General features: G+C 35.1%; 1 protein-coding gene across 1 annotated transcript in view; it reads left to right on the top strand.

Moving 5' to 3' along the window:
- The window catches only part of LOC149949695 (uncharacterized), a 60,388-nt gene that overhangs the window by 11,579 nt on the left and 28,870 nt on the right, over positions 1–19,939 (top strand). The window contains exons 4-11 of the mRNA XM_090169274.1: positions 685–835; positions 1,197–1,306; positions 2,224–2,309; positions 3,015–3,102; positions 17,455–17,583; positions 17,799–17,953; positions 18,368–18,434; positions 19,683–19,877. Coding sequence (XP_090025400.1) covers positions 685–835; positions 1,197–1,306; positions 2,224–2,309; positions 3,015–3,102; positions 17,455–17,583; positions 17,799–17,953; positions 18,368–18,434; positions 19,683–19,877 — 981 coding nt within the window. The remainder of the gene's footprint in view (positions 1–684; positions 836–1,196; positions 1,307–2,223; positions 2,310–3,014; positions 3,103–17,454; positions 17,584–17,798; positions 17,954–18,367; positions 18,435–19,682; positions 19,878–19,939) is intronic.

Raw genomic sequence — 19,939 nt, 5'->3', positions numbered from 1 at the left:
GACCAATCAGTCAACAGAATTGATCCATAGAAACAACGTATCATTGATACCACATTGCTTAGTAGCCTTAGAGACTTTATCTAAAGCTCCTCGAGGTTCAGAAAAACAGCTAGCGCTAATTCTTTGAACTCAATTGCACGTTTAAGGCAATTAATAATGCCATGAAGAGTAGTCTCAGTAGATTGGCCCTTTTGATAGACATACCTAGGATCCGAGGGAGGTGTAACACTTAGAACACCTATCAAATAATTTCACTAGAATTTTTCGGAGAAACGAATGTTTTCACTGGTTATAGGCATGCATAATTGCATAGCCTTTTAATTTTGGTTTGGCAAGCATATAATATTGTACCCCTCAGATACATTTTCGTTCTGACTGTGCCAACCTGGCCCCAGCTGTGAGCACGCGTTTGTTTTTTATTTTAATTTTGAAATTTTACGCTGCTAGGTAATTAATACATGCGATAAATTTTGGGGTGTGGCGCGCCTTGTATGCTTCTACAATTAGTTGTTAAAATTGTGCTATTTATAAAGTGCTTGTGGCTTGTGAAGGTACATGATTTATTTTAAAGGCATAGATGGATCTAGTAAGAGATATATTATAAACTTTTGGCTTCTATCTATATTGGGAATCTCAAACTTAACATCAGTATAGTCTGTATTAAATTTTTCCTTACCCTCATAGCAAAAAGTAGAACAAGGGACATGCCTTTTTTTCAACTCAACCACAGATTTTTCATGCCTTATAACATCGTTGGTTGAGCTGATGCTGTACAAGGACACTGATTGTCAAACAAACCTAGTGCCAAAGATTATTTTACTCTTATCAGAAATGGGTATGTTATTCTTCTATAAATTTCATTTAAATGCAATAAGTGAGCCGAGGAATGCATAACTTGTTTCTTATGCATTTCATTGGCCAAAAAAAAACTACGAAGGCTGACAGTTACTCTTTATAGAATAATTTCCATTATCAATTCAAACTTGAAACTACTGTACTGTATTCAAAAAATCCATAACACCAATTGGCATTATATTGAAATGCATTTTGCAATGTCATTTCAATTGCCAAATCTTAAAATTTCAATGCCTTTTACTAGTTATAAAACTTCTGCTATTTTGAGGATTCGTCTTAATCGTAGTTTTATATTATGGCAATTTTAGGAATTATATCTTATTCAGATTTCTTTTATTTAGTTAAGTTCAAATATGTCCAACATGAGCTCCAAAGTCAGCGGAAGCTTCAACGAGCACTTTGTTGCTATTATGACACTGTTCATCATCTACAAACCAACCTAGTAGTAATGGTATGTTTTAGGTGAATTTGCATATCTTCACATTAAAATGATTTAAGCGTCTGGTATTAACATTTGCCCGAAATAAAACCTGAAGTATTTGACTTTTTTAGTTTTTATCAATTGTCTCATTCAGGGTAAATATTCTATATAAATATTCTGATTTTTTATACCACCTTTTATTATCTGCCTCTTTTTCAAACACTGTCCCGCCGTATTTTTAGCATTGGGTTTCCCATTAGCAAATCAATACAACCACTTCAGCTTCCGGGCAGTGTTCCGGGGTGGTAAATACCACCTGACATTTATTGTGGCAAATTGTGGCAAAAAGTGTCATGGCAAATAATGATTTTTAGTGACAATACGTTAAATTGACATATACTGGCAAATAATAGAAAAAGTAAAAATACTAACAAATTTTTCATATGAAATACCATAAAAACATTTTTAGGCTATTTTTGTAATTATAGTATGCGGGGTTGCCAATAATGGGGCTATTTTGTATATTTTTCGCATAAATATATAAAATGTTTGGCAGATGATTAATGAGATGATTGAAACATTTAAAAAAAATTAAACCTTTTATTTTCTTCATTGCTAAAAGTTCTAGCAAATAGTGTTCTAAGAGTAAAATTTTTTTTCCCTATTTGTCATTAAATGCCATTATTTGTCAAATTTGCCATTATTTGTCAAATTTGCCATTATTTGTCACTATTTACCAGTGACCCGGCCTATATTCTAAAAAAGTGACATTTTAGGAACACTGCTTCCAGGCATAGCGTCCCTAGGCCCATTTGCCCCCATGTAAAGGCGGCCATCATGGCCATGTTAGTTATAAGACTAGTTCACAGTCTAAACCATTTGTGAAGACTAAGTAAGTAAAGAAGTTTAATAAATTAATTTTAGTAATGTTGATTTGTTTTAAATAGGTCCTTGAACTGATGATTGCAGTGTATGATAAGAATGAAGATTCGTTCTTACTGAAACCAACAATAATGAGGCTCATTACATCACTGTAAGTGTTACCATAGTTATGGGCCATTTTAATGGGTCTCTTTTATCCTAAATCCAGTAGGTAAGGCTTGTTATAATATATTCTTGGTAAACTTATGATAGTGGCAATAATGGGAAAGTTCTCTGTGGAGTTTTTGTTGGAAGCAATAGTTGGCCTCTTATAAATTGTCAGTAAGCTGGGCAGATGAATTTTTTGGCTAAAATAGTTTCTATTTTATCATATAATTCTGAAATGGTTCTATAAAATCATAAATTTTATGCTATTTTTAATATTTTGTTAAGTCTATAGACTAAAATGAAATTGCGAATGTTTAAAAGAAGATTCATTACACGAAACAAATACCAGCTCATCAAATTAGTTATGCCCAATAAAACTAGTATATTTAATTTTTTTAACTCTACAAAGCAAGACTGTATTTAGTTCTACTAAGGCAGAATGATTGTAGTTCATGGTCGAGTTTCCCTGGTACGAGAATGGCAAGGGGAAACGTCACCGTCGGGCGATTCAATAGTGTCAGAATTTCAGAAAACATATGCTGGGCTGCTTTGGTTATTTCAGAGGGAAGAAGTTTACGGTTTATGCTTCTGTAGGAGCATCATCTAGCCTTCGATAATAGTAGAAATTAAAGAATATTCCTAGCATAGTCTTTGGGTCTGTTTTTCATCAGATAGCCATTGTTTGATCTTCTCTTATATTTTGTTTCAGCAAAGACTCGACACATGTTACCTTAGTTTTGGGATGCCTGAAAAACTACTTAAGTAATTCAAATTTGGGATCATGCCTTGCTCAATGGGTGAGTTTTTTTCTAATGTTAAAGTCAAAATTATAGTAGAATGACTAATAGGTTCGTACGTAAAGAATATAGCATATCTCAAAAAGTAATTAAGCATAATGGACTGCTGGTCAAAGTTTTAGGTTGGGCTCTACCCAACCACCCATCCCCTCAAACTACACTCTAAAGTGGTACCAGAAACTTGTTACAGAACTTACCTCTTGTTATTCGCTTTTATGTTGCCACTTTTCAAAAAAAAATGTATGTTGTTTTTGGCCATTGCGCAAGATGAAATAGGTGGTGGAGTACTAAACGTTTCGTTTGATGACTGTTGAAGTGGGTTAAATAATTAAACTATCGAGTATCCATAAATTAATAGTTTAATGCGTTAATAATAACAAAATAAATGATAATAAAACAAACTAAAATAAAGGTGCCTCTTATGTGGGCTATAGTTAGAGAGAGTGAGTTCAGGGTAGAATTCAATATATGCATTATGTACTGGAGCTCCCTAGTGGCGATATATAGTAACTCGAGTTCTGTTAAAGCTAAGGGCTCCCCCTATTTCACTCCCCCTCTTTAACATAAACAGCATGAACTTACAATAAGTTAAACGTTACTCTATAACCATTAATCGATCATGAATATTCTATAAAAATTACCCAATTTAAATAACAGTTTTGTTGAGGGTTTCCGTTAGGATATCTGCAACATGATTTGAGGTTTTTACATATTGTAAGGTAATGTCTTTATCAATATTTTCTCTTATGAAGTGGTATCGTCAGTCAATATGGTTTGTGCGTTGGTTTTCGATACTATTTTTGGAAAATGCGATAGCTGATTGGTTATCACGTAATACTAAGGGTTTGTCAATATGTACATTAAAAGTTTTAAGCTCATCGATAATCGGCTGCAAGCATAAAAGTTCCTTTATAGCCTCAGTCAAAGCAACATACTCAGCCTCTGTCGTAGAGAGCGCCACAGACTTCTGTTTCATGGATCTCCATGACACTGGTGTTTTTTCAAGATAAGCAACATAACTGCAATGAGAACGTCTGGTATCTCTATCTGCTCCCCAATCGCTATCACTGTATATCACTAACTCTGGATTCTTCACATATTGATACACTAGTCCATGATTTGCTGTTGTGAGTAAATAGTCATAGTCTATACCAATGAGTATGTCCGGGATTTGAGTTGAATTTCGATAATGCAATTACCGAAAATAGAATGTCCGGGCGTGTCCTCTTTGCGACGAACATCAAACATCCAACCAAAGCACGATGCGGAACATTTGTCATGAGAGCCTTATCTTTTTCCGTGACTGAACAATCCATATTTGTCAATATGGTGTTATGTACCATTGGTAAGCTCGCAGGTTGTTCCAGGCATATTCCAAATTTCATCCCTATTTTGTTGATATAGGATGGTTGATGTAACTTAAGGTTTCTTCCTTGAATTCGAACATGACTCCCAATAGTTTACGAATTGGTCAGACATTTTATGTGGTACTTTGTGGGCAATATATAATGCGTTTCTTTAATGCAGCTACTATCTTTAGCCAACACTATGAGGTCGTCAACTTAAACCATAAGGATAATTTTGAACGGTATGTAATAAATACAATTCGTGCCTCTCAAATTGGAAAATCCCAAGTTAGTGAAACTTTTGTCGAGTTCTCGAAACCACTGTCTGCCACTTTGTGGTAATCCATAGTGATTTTTGGAGACTTAGATAGTATCGAGTAGGATCTGCCTTGGTATACCCTGGCATTTGTTTCATATATACGGGTTTATCAAGGTTGCCATACAGATATATATGACCTTGGACGGCTGACCTTAGTCCTGAAAGAAGATGGTGGATGGCAATGCATGCTGTATTAATGATGGGGCAAGTGGCTAAGTTGACTTGATTAAATTATGACCCATGCAACTAATACTTATAGGGCAACCCCTTGTGTTGAATTTTGATCAGTCTGTTAATCGAGTCACCCAAAAAATTCCTTATTCGAGTAGTCAAGTATTTAAGAAAAACGTTCGGGTACTCAATCTGGTTTTGTTTTCAGGTAATTGAAAAGTAAAGAAAAACGGCACGCTCAGAGTACTTAAATAATAAATGTGTTTTATTATCAAGTATCAGTACTAGACTATATGGGTAAAAATACTAAAAAATGATATAAATGAATTAACCATTTAAAACTCTGTATTAAACATTTAAACTAATAAATTGATACCCAAGTAACTTAAGCCTAACGGCGCCAAAGATGCCCAACTGCCATTCGAACTCAAGGAGAAGAAAAGTCAATGTGACCACAAAACCAAAACTTAAACTTAACACTAGTTGAACGAAGAATTTCATAATCGCACAGCCGCACTTAGGTGTGATTGTCGAAAGGCAACTGTACTTTCTCTCAAGGTCATGGAAAGAAGGGGTTAAATGGTTTTTACTGTTAAATCATGGTTAATATCAGAAAATATTGTGGTGGAAACACAAACTAGTAAAATACTCGTTGAATAGTTGAGTACCTGAACATGATGGGAAAGATAATAACCCAACGAATTCAGCTAGGTAGCTTATTCTTGTACCCGAGTATGTAAATTTTCAATACTCGATAATCAACGAGTATGGCATTTTTCTTAATCGAGTTACTAGTTCGGGTACCTGACTTAAAAAAATGTTGGGTACTCGATGATAATCAAGTACTCGCACACCCTACCTTTGGGAGAGTGACACAGGATTAGAAATATGCCTAGTTTCAACTATAGAAAGCACTTGCAAAGAAATAGAAGTAGTAAAACGGTATAAATTATGAGAGTCCAAGGCCTATTCAATTGCATCGGGGGTGATTAAAGAATTGAGAAGTATCATAACAGAATCAACAACAGAGTAATCTTTGGACAACACTTGAGGACGTATTTGAAACTAAAACTCAAGCACAAATATCAACATTACTTACCAGCCACCTGAATTAATGGCTTTAAAAAGTTGCTTGATGACTTAAAGTATTAGCCTAGCTGATTATTATTATAATTTTATGGCATGAAATTATTGGAAGCTTGTAGTATTTATCAGTGGTGTATAGAGTTTAAAGAAACAGTTGGAAAATGTTGGGAAGACTAGCCGATCAAGATTGTGTATAAATTGATTGGGACATTACCTTCATTGTATGAGTCATTGGTCGCAAATATTTATTAATAATAGGACGCAAGGTTTAAACCTGAACCGATTAAACAAATGCTACTTGCGGAATGTGACACAATCAACTAATAAAGTGCAGATGGAAGATAAGACCAAAGATAATCAACAGCTTCAACCAAGAGTCTTTTCAGGAACATACTATAATTGTTATCGGGTTGGACATAGATCTGCAGACTGCAGAGGTTGGAAACAAAAAACTAGAGGAAGGATACAAGGCGTACCTAGAGGGGAATAAGAGGAAATGATCGTGGAGGATCTTCAAAACGTTAGCTTCAGCACATACGCTGATATTAAATATTGGTGTTAATATATAAGTGAAATCATAACGTCATACAATATATATATTGTTGAGATAAAAAGATTGATAAATGTTTTAACAAATTTGTAAATTAAAAAAAGACATATTTTAAATAAATTGTGTGCTTACTCTTGCCCCCCGTTGCGTTCGTTCTCGATGAAGGTATTATATAAATAGAAGGTATTTCCGAGAATGGGGGGAGACCGTCAGCGACGTGACTCAAACTACTTCGAGCTTAAATCTCTCGAATAGTTAGAGACGGAGCCTCATGTCCATGCCTAGCTTTATGAAGGAGATTTCACGAGAACGAAGTAATTGTGGGTAAAAGTCGGGTTCTTCACAGTTAAGATAAAAACGTGCGTCAGTTTCTTTACACTATCTATTTGAAATAAACGGTGAGAATATCTTTGTTTAATCTTCTAGTTATAGAGTTGGTCGCCAGGTGTCTCGCCCTATGATTTTATTTATACTAACTCCCTAGTAGCCTTTTTTTAATTAAGTTGTTACACTTATTATTCATATTGTTGAACAAAAATGTGGTGCGTTTATTGTGGCTCCTACAACCATGGGATATCTTTATTACGGTATTAAACGAGAGATTTACTAAGTGCACATACACCCCTAGAAACCTGGGAATACTTGGAATCAATGTACCAACCCATATCAAAGGCGAGGATTTCTGTTTTATGGAAAAAAAATTGTTACAATGAAGATGCAGTACAATGAAAGACAACTCAAAGACGCAGGCAGAGCAGTACTGGATGATGAAATAGCTAATCAGCTGTTTCAGGAGTTCCCAATGGATTATGAAGCAATAGTGAAGGTGATGTATGTGTGGGATGAGAAGAATTTCACAACTACCAGAGTTAAAATGGCTTTGAGTAGTGAAGCTGGTTAAATGCGAATGGGTTATCATTCCAAGAAAGTAGATTCTGAAGTATTGACAGTGAAAAACTGAAGGATTTTGGTTAATTTCGAGTTCCAAAGACAAATTCTTCTGGAAATAAGTCTCCTCCAGTGTGTCCTTGTTGCGCACAGCCAGGATCTTTTAGACATCGAGCAAAAAGTCGCGTATACCAGAATCGATACCAGGGCTCCCTGACAAAATAATAATGCTTTTAACACATATGACGTTATGACAGTATCTGGATCACAGTTGGCTACAAATGAATATTCCTTGGAACCAATGGACTAGGGGGTAGTGTGAGCAGTACCCATTTATGCAAAGAAAGACTGTCAGAGTGAATCGGTTCCAGTGTATTCTTACTTCGTATGGCTCTGATTACAGCCTTCTCTATCATACACGGTATACTTTGAGCGTTTTATCTTCTTAAAGGTGACATGATTATACATTAACTGACTAGGAGAAATAAACATGTCAAAGACAAATTACAAAATAAAACACATTTGGATACAAATGACCAATGTCGGACGTAGTATTATTTGTTTAAAGACACTATCTATACCCCAGGGATGGGACAAAATTTAATGTCACAATGGCTAATGGGCCAGGCAGGATATAATGGGATCACTAAGGATTTGATCAAAGTTTTTGGCAAGTTTTCCAATTGGAACTTTTGCATTTGTAACGCCATTATCAATGTGTAATTTTTGCACACAAGGATTTTCCGAACTGGATTTGAGGATGCGATGTTGGACTGTGACGGTACATCTGGAGCAATAATCAGCTAATCAGGCAAAGCAAGGTAGACCACACAACTGTAATTTAGAAATTAGGCAGCAACACATGGGGCATCAGAATGAGTCAGATCAAAAATATATGACCTCGCATGTAAGGTCCTGGTACCACTAAAGGGTGATTTAGGCCATTGCATTTCATGTGAATTGGCAAAGAGCACCAAACAGTCACTTAATCCAATTCAAGAAATCCAAAGTAAAGATATACTTGATCTCATTTATTCCGATGTCTGGGGTCCTTAACCGGTTGTTTCGCTAAGGGGAGCCCGTTACTATATCGCCTTTATTGATAATAAGTAGCTATTTACATGTATATCCTTAGATAAAAAAAAATGAAGCTTTGCACTATTTGAAGATGTCCAAGAAACAAGTTGAGCGAAAGACCGGAAAGCAGATAAAGGCCACTAGGACAGCTAATGGTCTTGAATACTGTTCAAGAGAATCCTCCGAATATTGTAACACTGATTGCATAAAACATGAGAGAACTAACTTATATTTGCCAGCCATGAATGGAGTGACTGAAAGGATAAACAGAACCCTTTTTAATATCGTCAGAGTATTTATCAATGATGGAACAAGAACCTCTTGAAAACATATTGTGCTTATATTATTATTCGGAAAACCTACCAATAAGCAATAGTCTATGATCAAAAAGATAGATGTCAAGAAGCGATGAAGGATGAAGTGGATTCTCTAAATAGTTGAGATGTGCAGATATAGTAAATAAACCTCATGATAAAAAGATCATAGGTTGTCACTGGGTATATGCTATTAAATATGATAGTAATGGGAATATTATACACTACTGGGCTTGTGGCTAAAGGATGTACCCCAGTCAAATTTGGGTGGGTACATGAACACCTTGATGTTAAAAATGCATATTTATATCACGAAATATATATGAAGCAAACCCCTGGTATTGATGCAGCTGATTCATCCAAATGTTTGAAACTTCAAAAAATCGGCAAAATTGCACTACAGCGGCCTCATGTAATTTCGTTTTTTCTTGGTGGAGAATGTAGCACTTGACGCGTAGATTACGAAACTATTTTTTTGGGCCGCAAATGATAATTAAATTAATTAACTTAATTTTTAAAAAGTAGTAATTTTAGGGAATTACCATGTTTTTGTATTTTTTTTTGTGGCGGAGAATGTAGCACTTGACGGGTAGATTACTAAACCAATTTTTTTGCGGCCGCAAATGATAATTTTTTAATCAACTTAACTTTGAAAAAAGGCGTCATTTTAGGAGTTTAGTAACGTTTTTCTAATACTAAACTCCCCATATTGACGCCTGACGCACTTTGAGATTCCCCGTATAGGCGCCTGACGGCGCCGCACACTCATTTCGCTGGGGGCGCGCAGCGCCTCCCCAACCCCATACTAAAAAAAGCGATGGGCCATCTATAGCGCGACCTAGAGGACAGTACCAAGCCTTACGCATAAAGTATATACTTTTAATCTCAACCAGAAAAAAAGTGGCCCAAAAATAGAAAACACTTAGAAAATGAACAAGAACTGTAATAGATTTGATAACGTACGGGAATATCACTTTGTGGCCCAAAAATACAAAACCGAGAAAATGAACAAAAACTGTAATTGATTTTGTTATAATACCACCTCTCAATAAAGAACATATACTCAACATAACTAAATATTTATTTAAAATAACTAAAATAAAACTACATAAGAATTTAGTATCTCAACTGAACCGTGCCAAAATAGAGAGTGAGTTGTTAACTTTCCGAAACATGATTTAACAGACAATGTTTTTTTTAGGACTTCATTTATGGCAAATCTACATCTACCCTACAAACACTCCCCCTATTTGACTTAAATGAAAACTTGTCTACTGCCATATACAATCAATAATTAATTCGTTAAATTTACTTGCTTAATTTTAACATTTGAAACATATTATCAAAATCTGTTCTATGAAGTACTTTTGTAAACACATCAGCGGGATTACTCGAATACTGTGATAGTGCAGTTACTACAAACAGGATGTCAGGTTTTGTCCGTAATGCCACATAAAGTAACGAACCAATGAGAGATTTATACGGATATCTCTTCATATCCTCCTGTTCCTCCGCTGTCTTTGGGCAATCTGCCTTTGACAAAACTGTGCCAGCCACCATTGGTAAATTGATCGGTGTGTCAGCCCTGATATTGAAACGCTCTCCTATCTTCTTTATATAACTCTCCTGATGCATCTTTAAATCTCCCTCTTGGTTTATTATGAACTCCACGCCCAAAACTTTCAGGAGCGGGCCCAAGCATTTCAATTCATATTTCAATGATAACTTTAGATAAACCTCCTTTAAGACCTCATCGTTAATGGCAAGTACAATCAGATCGTCAACATATACGAGCACCACAGCTTTGTATGGTATAAAATAAATGCAGTTAGCTCCTAGAAATTTCCTGAAGCCTAATGTGGTAAAAGCCCTGTCCAGCTCCGTAAACCAGCATCGTCCACTCTGCTGTAATCCATAAAGGGCTTTCTTAAGCTTTAAACAATGTGTGCTGGTATCTCCCTGTTGAAATCCTGGTATTTGCTTCATGTAGATCTCTTGGTCCAATGTTCCATATAAATATGCGTTTTTGACGTCCAAATGACTATGCACCCATCCCAGTGCCATAACGAAAAGTGCAATAAAGAAGTGTACAAGCGAAAATCCAATTACGGGTGAAAAAGTGTCTTCATAATCGACCCCTGCCTTTTGGCTGAAACCCGGAGCGACAATCCTTGCTTTATACCGGATGATCTGGCCATCAGGGTTTTTCTTCAAAGTGTAAATCCATTTACAGCCAATAATCTTCTTTTCTTTTGGAATTGTAACAAACTTTGTTACTTCACGCGCTGCCAAGGTGGACATCTCTTCTTTCATAGCCAGTTGCCAGTCATTCTTCTGTGGTGATGACATAGCTTCCGAGTAATTATTTGGAATACGTATATCCGTACTATGAGCCTCAAAGATACTGTACGTCAATATCTTCCTGCGTGATATCAGCCATTAAAGATGCGGTTACATTGGACCTTGAGAAATCAAACTCTTCTATTTTATTTGGCAAAGAAGTCTCCTTTAAATAACTAAGAACTTCATTCTTTGAACGTAATTTAGTACTGTCTGGTGAATAATAATAAATGTCAGCTTGTCCTTTTGTGTTACCCGTTTGTCGGTATACAACTGTTCTGTTCCAACCCGCTGGAACTTTTGGATTCGTAGCACCTCCCTGTGCTCCTTGCGTATCTTCATTAGTGGCACCTCCCTGTGCTCCTTGCGTATCTTCAGTAGTGGCACCTCCCTGTGCTCCTTGTGTATCTTCTTCTCGGGGAATCGGCCGTTGAACGTGGATGTCTTCACCATCAGATTCGTCGTCTATTAGATCCAACTTAACGTGAGGTATGTCTTCAACACAGTGCCTGAAATAATCCATGCCTAGCTTGGACTCAATGAATGATACATGTTTGGTCTCTGCTATCTTCTTCTCTTGTGGGTACCAAACTCTATAGCCTTTTGTTGTAATAGCATACCCAACGAAAACGCCTGCCTGGGCTCTCGGGTGTAGCTTGCTTCGGCTTAGTTGTTTGGGAATATGCGTAAAAGCGAGGCAGCCAAAACGTCGTAAGTGAGCTGCACTTGGTGTACTTGCGACAAAATGTTGAACCGGAACTTTGTCCACTAAGAGATAGCATGGTGAGAGCGATTCTTTATATAAACCGCAGTATGGACGATCTCAGCCCATAAGTAGTGAGGCAACTTAGCATCTTCTAGCAGCGTACGAACGGTATTAATTAAAGTTCTATTTACCCGTTCTGCAACCCCGTTCATAGGCGACGAATATGTGTTGGTCCGCTCGAGTTTAATGCCATTCTCCACGCAGAAATCGGAAAAATATCTCGCACAATACTCGAGCCCATTGTCCGTACGTAATATTTTGATTTTATTATTGGTCTGCTTTCGACTAGACTATTAAATCTTCTAAAATGATGAAACGCTTCATTCTTCGTTTTCATTGTATAAATCCAAATATGTCGACTAAAATCATCAATAAAAGTTACATAATACAAGGATCCACCTGCTGACGAAACTGGTGCAGGACCCCAGACATCAGAGTGAATTCGTTCCAAAACTTGAGTCGTACGAATTTCTCAAATAATCTTGTATGATGCTCGTGTACTCTTCCTCATTAAACACGATATGCAACTTCCTAATTCACCTGTCATCGTTCCCAAACCAGAAAGCAATTCATGAGAGGCCATATATTTTAGATCACCCTCGTTTAAATGACCAAGACGTTGGTGCCAAAGCTCCATGTTCCCTGATGACGAAGCATATGCCTCTGGATTATGCCTTTCTGAATCGTCAACTCCGATTACTATCGCATCGTCAATAGTGTAGAAATTATCATGCGTTAATGGTGCCTGGAATACGAATCTCCCTTGCTCATCGTAAACCGTAAATCTTGACTGGTGAAATACTCCCTTGAAGCCATATTGATCTATCAGCCTTCCAGAAATTAAATTTCTTATACCTGGTGTGTAATAAACATTTTTCAGTCGAAATATATCTCCATTTGGACCTCCCAGACGTAAACGTATATCTCCGACGCCTTCAATACGTGATTTCCCTTCACCACATGTGGCCTCCGCTAACAGGGGCTTATAAGTACTAAACCATCTTCTTTGATTACAAAAATGATATGTGACAGCCGAGTTGATAATCCAATTACTAGATACTATCGTTGAACAGTGTGCAGACGCAAAGAATGCTGCCCGCTCAACTGCGGTATTGGCTGAGCTGCTAGTTAAGGGTTGTCCGTCACCCCGCCGATGATATCTCCCATGGTGACGTCTACCTCTGGAGCTTGAAAAACCAGCACCACGTTGTGATTTCTGCCAACAATCGACTTCCTTGTGCCCAGGTCGATTGCAAAAACTACAATTGCCATGAAATCCTCTTCTAGGTTTACCGCTATTATTGCAAGATTCTCTAGTCGGCATATAACCACTGCCAGCTCGTGATTGATAGTTCACAGGCGCTCGGAATTGTCCTTGCCCATGATCCTGGTGCGACTGTGTTAGGAAAACATTTGTCGATTGATCCATGAAATTATCTTTTATCACGCTCCAGAAGTCGCCCATATTCAGCCAAAAGCCTTGGCTTAATCGTAAAAGGTACGAAACGGGCATCCTCCAGCTGATATAGTTGTTGGACAATGTTATCATAACAGGCAGGAAATTTACCTATGAGCTGATATGAGACATCTTTATCTGTGACAACTTCACCTGCCTCTTCTAATTGACCTTTGACTTGATACAACCTTCCAATGAATAATTTCTCCTGCTTGACATTCCAAAGTATAAAATTGTCTCCGTAGAGTAGCGTTTCGAGCTCTAGTGTTAGGCAAAAACGCCTCTTTCAAAGCCGTCCATTGTTCCGTCGTCGTTGTACATTCGACTATTAAACTTCTTAGCTCCTCCGATATACCCAGGGCGATAATAGAATAAGCCTTAGACACTCTGTGCATATTTATATTGAATCTCTTCATCAGCTGTAACATCTGGAGCTGACTCTGTACCAATGACTATCTCCCAAAATCCTTTCAGCCTCAAGAACATTTGCATATTATAACTCCATTTCTTATAATTAAGTATGTTCAACAATGCAAATTGCCCAACTGGTATTTGACCTGCTCCAAACTCCGCCATAGTAACTATCTCCCACGCCGCTAATGACAAGGCCTAACGTAACGTACGTCGTAATATAATTTACAACGCCATGAATTCTTCCGCGCAATTGCTACCATGTTATAATACCACCTCTCAATAAAGAACATATACTCAACATAACTAAATATTTATTTAAAATAACTAAAATAAAACTACATAACAATTTAGTATCTCAACTGAACCGTGCCAAAATAGAGAGTGAGTTGTTAACTTTCCGAAACATGATTTAACAGACGACGTTCTTTATGACGTCACACCAAAGACCATATATTTTTTAGGACTTCATTTATGGCAAATCTACATCTACCCTACAACAGATTTTATAAAGAAAGGGAATATCACGTGGAATTCATTAGGACACCGAAACTGTGGTGTCGGCGAACACACGACGGAAATAAGTACAACGAAACTCGTGAAAATGCCCAAAAATTAGAAATTTAAAATTACATTAAACAATTAAATACTCATTTGCGGCCAAAATAAAAATTACCCTCAGCATCTACGTGACAAGGTCTATCAGGCGCAACCAAAATTAATATAAAATTCGATTAGGCCGCTGTAGTGCACTTCACCCAAAAATCTTTATATGGATTGCCCCAGAGTGGGCGTCAGTGGTATCTAGAGCTAGACAGGATCTTTGGGATACTTAGGTTTAGCAAACTCGGAGGTACCAACTACGTTTATTATTTACCATATAAAGCTATTGGTGTTGTTGGTGAAAGACAGTGCCGTATTAGAAAATATTTACTGCATATTATCCTCCTGATACAAAATGAATAAACTAAGACCCATCCAAATGGTTGACACGTAACATGCCAGTTGGTGGCAACAATGATAATAACGGACGGATTAAGGGGTAAATGTACTTGTATATCAGATCGTAGATCAAAACTCTCAAATGATAACTTGGATATATGACTTCTGGTGTAATTTGAAACTTCCCTTAGATTGAACATCAAATTCCACTCCTAATACGTACGGGTTGATTTATCAACAAGAACATGTATTGGATTTTGTTATCTATAGTGACAGTGACCCCTTACCAAAAAATAAGTTGGTTTTTAGTTGGTATTTAGTTGGTATTCACATTTAAGTTGATATTAAGTTGGTTTTAAGTGGTCCGCATATTTCAGTAAACTAGTTAAGTTGGTTTTAAGTTGGTGGGAAAATGCCTTTTTCTTTAAGTTGGTATTTAGTTGGTTTTTAGTGGTCAGAAAATTACATATTATTTTTTAAGTTGGCTTTAAGTGGTCTTTATTAAGTAACATTTTAAGTAAGTTTTAAGTTGGCTTTAAGTGGTCTTTATTAAGTAACATATTAAGTAAGTTTTTAGATGGTTTTAAGTTGGTGTTAAGTTGTTTTTAAGTAGGTTTATAGTTGGTATTTGTCTCAAATACAAACTTAAAACCAACTTAAATATTTCTTAGACCCCTTATTTTTTGGTAAGGGACAGGGCACCAGAATATCTCAAAGTGGATATATGGTATTTTAAGGTTCCTCGTTGGTTAAGTGGTGGTCAATAAAACAAAAATCTATATCGCTATTATCTATGGAAGCCGAGTACTATGCAATTTCAGAAGCCATGAAAGAACTATTATGGTTTTAACCCATTCCAGCGGAATTAAAACCATTTAATATATTTATTAATCAACCCAAAATATTTTTTGATAACTATAAATATTTTCTTTAAAAACCATGGCTAATTAATATTGATAAAATTATTTCAAAATAAGGACTGCTAGCTACTTCATGATTAACCAATTTATTTAAAATTTCTCAGGAGCCTATGGACCATGGTATATTTTGTCAACTGGCTATATTTTTCACTAGGAATTGTATTAAAAATCAAAGGTCTAAGCATATGGACATGAGGTACCATTTTGTGGAAGATGCTTTAGATAAGGATTTATTTACGTTGAAATATGTTGAATTAAAAAATGCAGCGGACATATTAACAAAGGTTCTGGTTACACAACTTTCTACATAATTTTGAACTACTAAATCTAAAGAGTTAACTAATTATTAAATTTAATGTACTTAATTATTGTTACTGTTATGTCAAAGAGGGGGGAGTATTGTAATATTAAAATTATTCTTTGGCATTAACCTAGTTTGAACTGAACTGATTGTTAGAAGTGAGATGGTCTGTTACATAGTGGGTGGTTTGCCACTTAAATAGACGAACCAAAGGTGTTACCATGTATCTATAATACTCTTAATAAATTAACTTTGATTAATGCAGTTTAATAAAGTTATTTTTGTTCTTCACCATATCCCAACAGGTTTGTGTACAACAATGCAAGCCGCCGCCTTAATTTTACCAATACACCAGTGCTTGAAAAAATAAATTGGTTATTTGGTGGAAGAAATATTCTGGGGTTAAGAAATACGTCTGACTCAAATAATTTGGTTGGGAATACATTTAGTTTTTAAATTTGGATATTGGAATAAATTAGGAACTTAAAAGAAGTACAAGTAGCAACCAACAGCATTGTAGTAATGAACAGTCAAAACAATGGATTTTGATTTTTTTTTGGCTGAGTTTCAGACAATAATTGATGCACACACCCTTTAAGTAAATTTCCAGGCTAAAAAGAAATAATGTAGATAAATATTTTTGTAAAATTTACTTGAACAGTGCTTGCCCTAATTAATTTGATTTTGAATTATTTTTTAATTTAGTATGGTCAATGGAAGTAAGTGTGATCACCACCTATTTTTCCCCCAAATATTATTATATTAAAATATTTGATTAATGGTTGTTGAAACATATTAAATTATACACATTTTGTATATTTTTAATATTAATTTAAATTCAATTTAGTTTTTAAAACATATAAAATAAATAAATAAAGCTTTAATTTTAGCATCTTTTAAGTATGAATACTTGTTTACAAAGAGTCCAACACATACAAATTAATTTAATAAATTAAATGCCAAGGAAAGCAACATTGGGAGAAAAGACTACAAATTTAAGTTAATTTCATAATAATGTAAAATTTCTTTTTTAAAACTGTGGAGGTTTGGGATAGATTTATAAGTATTAGGCAAATTGTTCCATAGGGAGGCGCCTTTGATGCGGACACTAGATTTAGATTTCTTAAAAAGTTTGTTAATATTAAAATTGTCTTTTGCACCCCTAGTGCACAGCTTGTGGGTCGGGGAGGGAAACCAGTCTTGAATATATTGGGGATAATTATCACTGTGCTTGATTTTAGGCTTAAAGATAAGTAAATTCGACCAATAGGAATAATTAAAAGTGTTGAGGGCAGGGATTTTCTTAGCTTTTGTCAAAGAGGAATATTTTGGCATTTTCGCAATAAATTTGGTAGCGATGTTCAAAATTTTTTGAACTTTTTAACAATTAACCTCATAAATTTCTAGAATAGTTTTTGTCACTTTATTTATTTTTAATCCATACAATGTTTAATTTTTTGACTAGGAAATCAAGGAAATGTGGGGATTCTTTGAGTATCTTTCATCTTATTCAATAAGTAATGAAAAACGGATAAATTTGTACTCGAGATCCATCATTTTTCAATTAGCAGTTAATTACATTGATTTTGCTCGTGTAAGTATATATAATGTAAATATTTTCTTTGTCTGGTTCTGGACTAGCCTTGCCCAGGTAAATTAATTTACTTAGAGTAATTTAAGCTAATGTTAAATGTGTTATTGTGTGGTTCAAGATTTATTTTCTAAATAACTTTTTTCTGATGCATGTGATTTTTTTGGATTTTCAATCAGTTAATACATCTGTTTTTTTTATTCATTTATGATTTTTAGATTTATCCAAATATAAATGATGAATTTCTTCAGAGTTCATTGAATTTAATTGCGCTTGCGTCTGATCACAAAGACTGTCAGATTAAGGAAGCTGGTCTCTCATTAGCAGTTTTTATGATTGAGAATAAATTTCTTAGTACTAAGCAAAACAAGAGGTTAGATATTTACTAGTTCATTTTTAATGTGAAGATTGAAATTTTCGCATTGTTCATTGTTTTTGTTTCAATGTTCATTACTTGAACAATAGTACGTGCTTAAGCTATACAATATTAATTTTATAAGGATTTTTAGTTACATATAAATTTTGTGTTGCCTTGAACCAGATGTCCTGAGTTATTTTGTTTTAACATTTTGTTTATGCTACGCTTCTTAATTCATGGTTTTATTTATTTTGATTTTTGCTGTAACCATGTTAAGATTCCCACTTATGTTTAAAAAAACCTTTAAAACCTGAATTGTAATAAATAGATAATGCCTTCCCTTCGCTATATTTAAGACTAGTTTTAGTCTAGTCTTATTTAGAATACATAATTCAAACAAAATCTAATGAAATGACAATTCTATCATAGATTTTGTTTGGATGCTCTTGTGGAGGAAATTTGTCTTTTCAGACGAACCGATTCCAATCCAGCTGCAGTAAGTTGCTTTACAACTGGGCCATATTCCATACGATTTTGACCAATCATGTCAATCGATTTTTAAAATTTTAAACACATGGATTTGCCTAAAACATGGAGGTACCCAAGTTTTTAGCTGAAAATAAGAGGTTATAGAATACTCAGTCTAACTGAAACCACCCCAATTTTTTGTATAGCGTAGCTCGATTGCGCTTCGCTTAAAGTTTAATAACTGTTTGTTTAAAATTTTATTTTAACAAAATTGGGTAATCTTACACATTTTGGCAAGGCCAATTCAGAGGCGGAGAATATATAGTCCTAAAGGGGAATTAGTGCCAGATTATTAGATGTACATTTTAAGTTTTGGGGGTCTCATTCGACTGGCTAGTTAAAAGTAATATTGTTTCAAGGTTATTATTTGAGAAGTTGCCTATATGTATAAATTTCAAAATTTTTCTTTCAGGGCTGGCTGGTTTAAACCAAGTGATTTTATAAAAAAACCAATGGTTTTTAATATTTTGGTTTTTTTGATTAATTAAAAATTATTCCAAAATGTTTGTACATTTTCTTACCGAAATGATTACATTTCTAAAGCATTTACGAGGTGACCACATTTCCGATATTTTCAATACTTTCTTATTCACCCCTTTGGTTTCCTGATGTAGTATATAAATAACTTCAAACATTTTTTTTATATGATATAAAAAATATAAAATTTCAAGTATTAATTTTCTAGAAAATAGTTTTTGATCTGTCAAATAAAATCAAGGAAAATATCCCAATTTTTAATATCTTATTTTAAAGCTTGTTTCTAGAGCTGTCTAATAGTGTAATTATATTTCGTGTTTTCAATCTCCCACATGACCCTTTAGCCCCTCCAATATGACCCCCCCCCCGAAATTAAAATGTACATTTTGACATCCAATAACCTGGTACCAATTCCCGGTAGGACTAAATAGTCTCCGCCTCTGGATTGGTCTTGCCGAAATGTGTAAGATTGTCTAATTTTGTTAAAATAAAATTATTGTTATTAAACTTGAAGCTATACCCAAAAATGGGGGTTTTTTGTTAAACTGATTATTCTATAACTTCTTACTATTTTCAGCTTAAAACTCTGTGTTATAGGCAAATCTATCAGTGTTTAAAATTTAGAAAATATTGATTGACCCATGGTGACCTGATTGGTCGAAATCGTATGGAATTACCCAACTGATTAATTGTGTAGTGAAACACCGAGGGTGTTAAATTAAATTTTTATAATTACTAGACTTGCAAGTTTGTTTTGTGTCATCTGAAACATTTTCCTGAGGTTACGTTGAAAGCATTGAAAGTAGAATCACCAATTGAAATGAAAAGGGAATCTGATAATAATCTCATCATTTTGAGCTGTTGGGCTTGTGAAAGTGTGGTTAATTCTGATGCACCCATATCTGCACTTGAACTTCTGTTGGAAATCATGAAGGTACCTAAATTTAGAGGTTTTATTTTTAACCTCCATGTAACTCTGCATATGCCTACTTGTTA

The sequence above is a fragment of the Leiobunum rupestre genome, chromosome 3 (genome assembly GCF_980474605.1).
Source record: "Leiobunum rupestre chromosome 3, qqLeiRupe1.1.hap1, whole genome shotgun sequence".
Lineage (NCBI taxonomy): Eukaryota > Metazoa > Arthropoda > Arachnida > Opiliones > Sclerosomatidae > Leiobunum > Leiobunum rupestre.
This window is presented reverse-complemented; position numbering and strand designations above follow the sequence as displayed.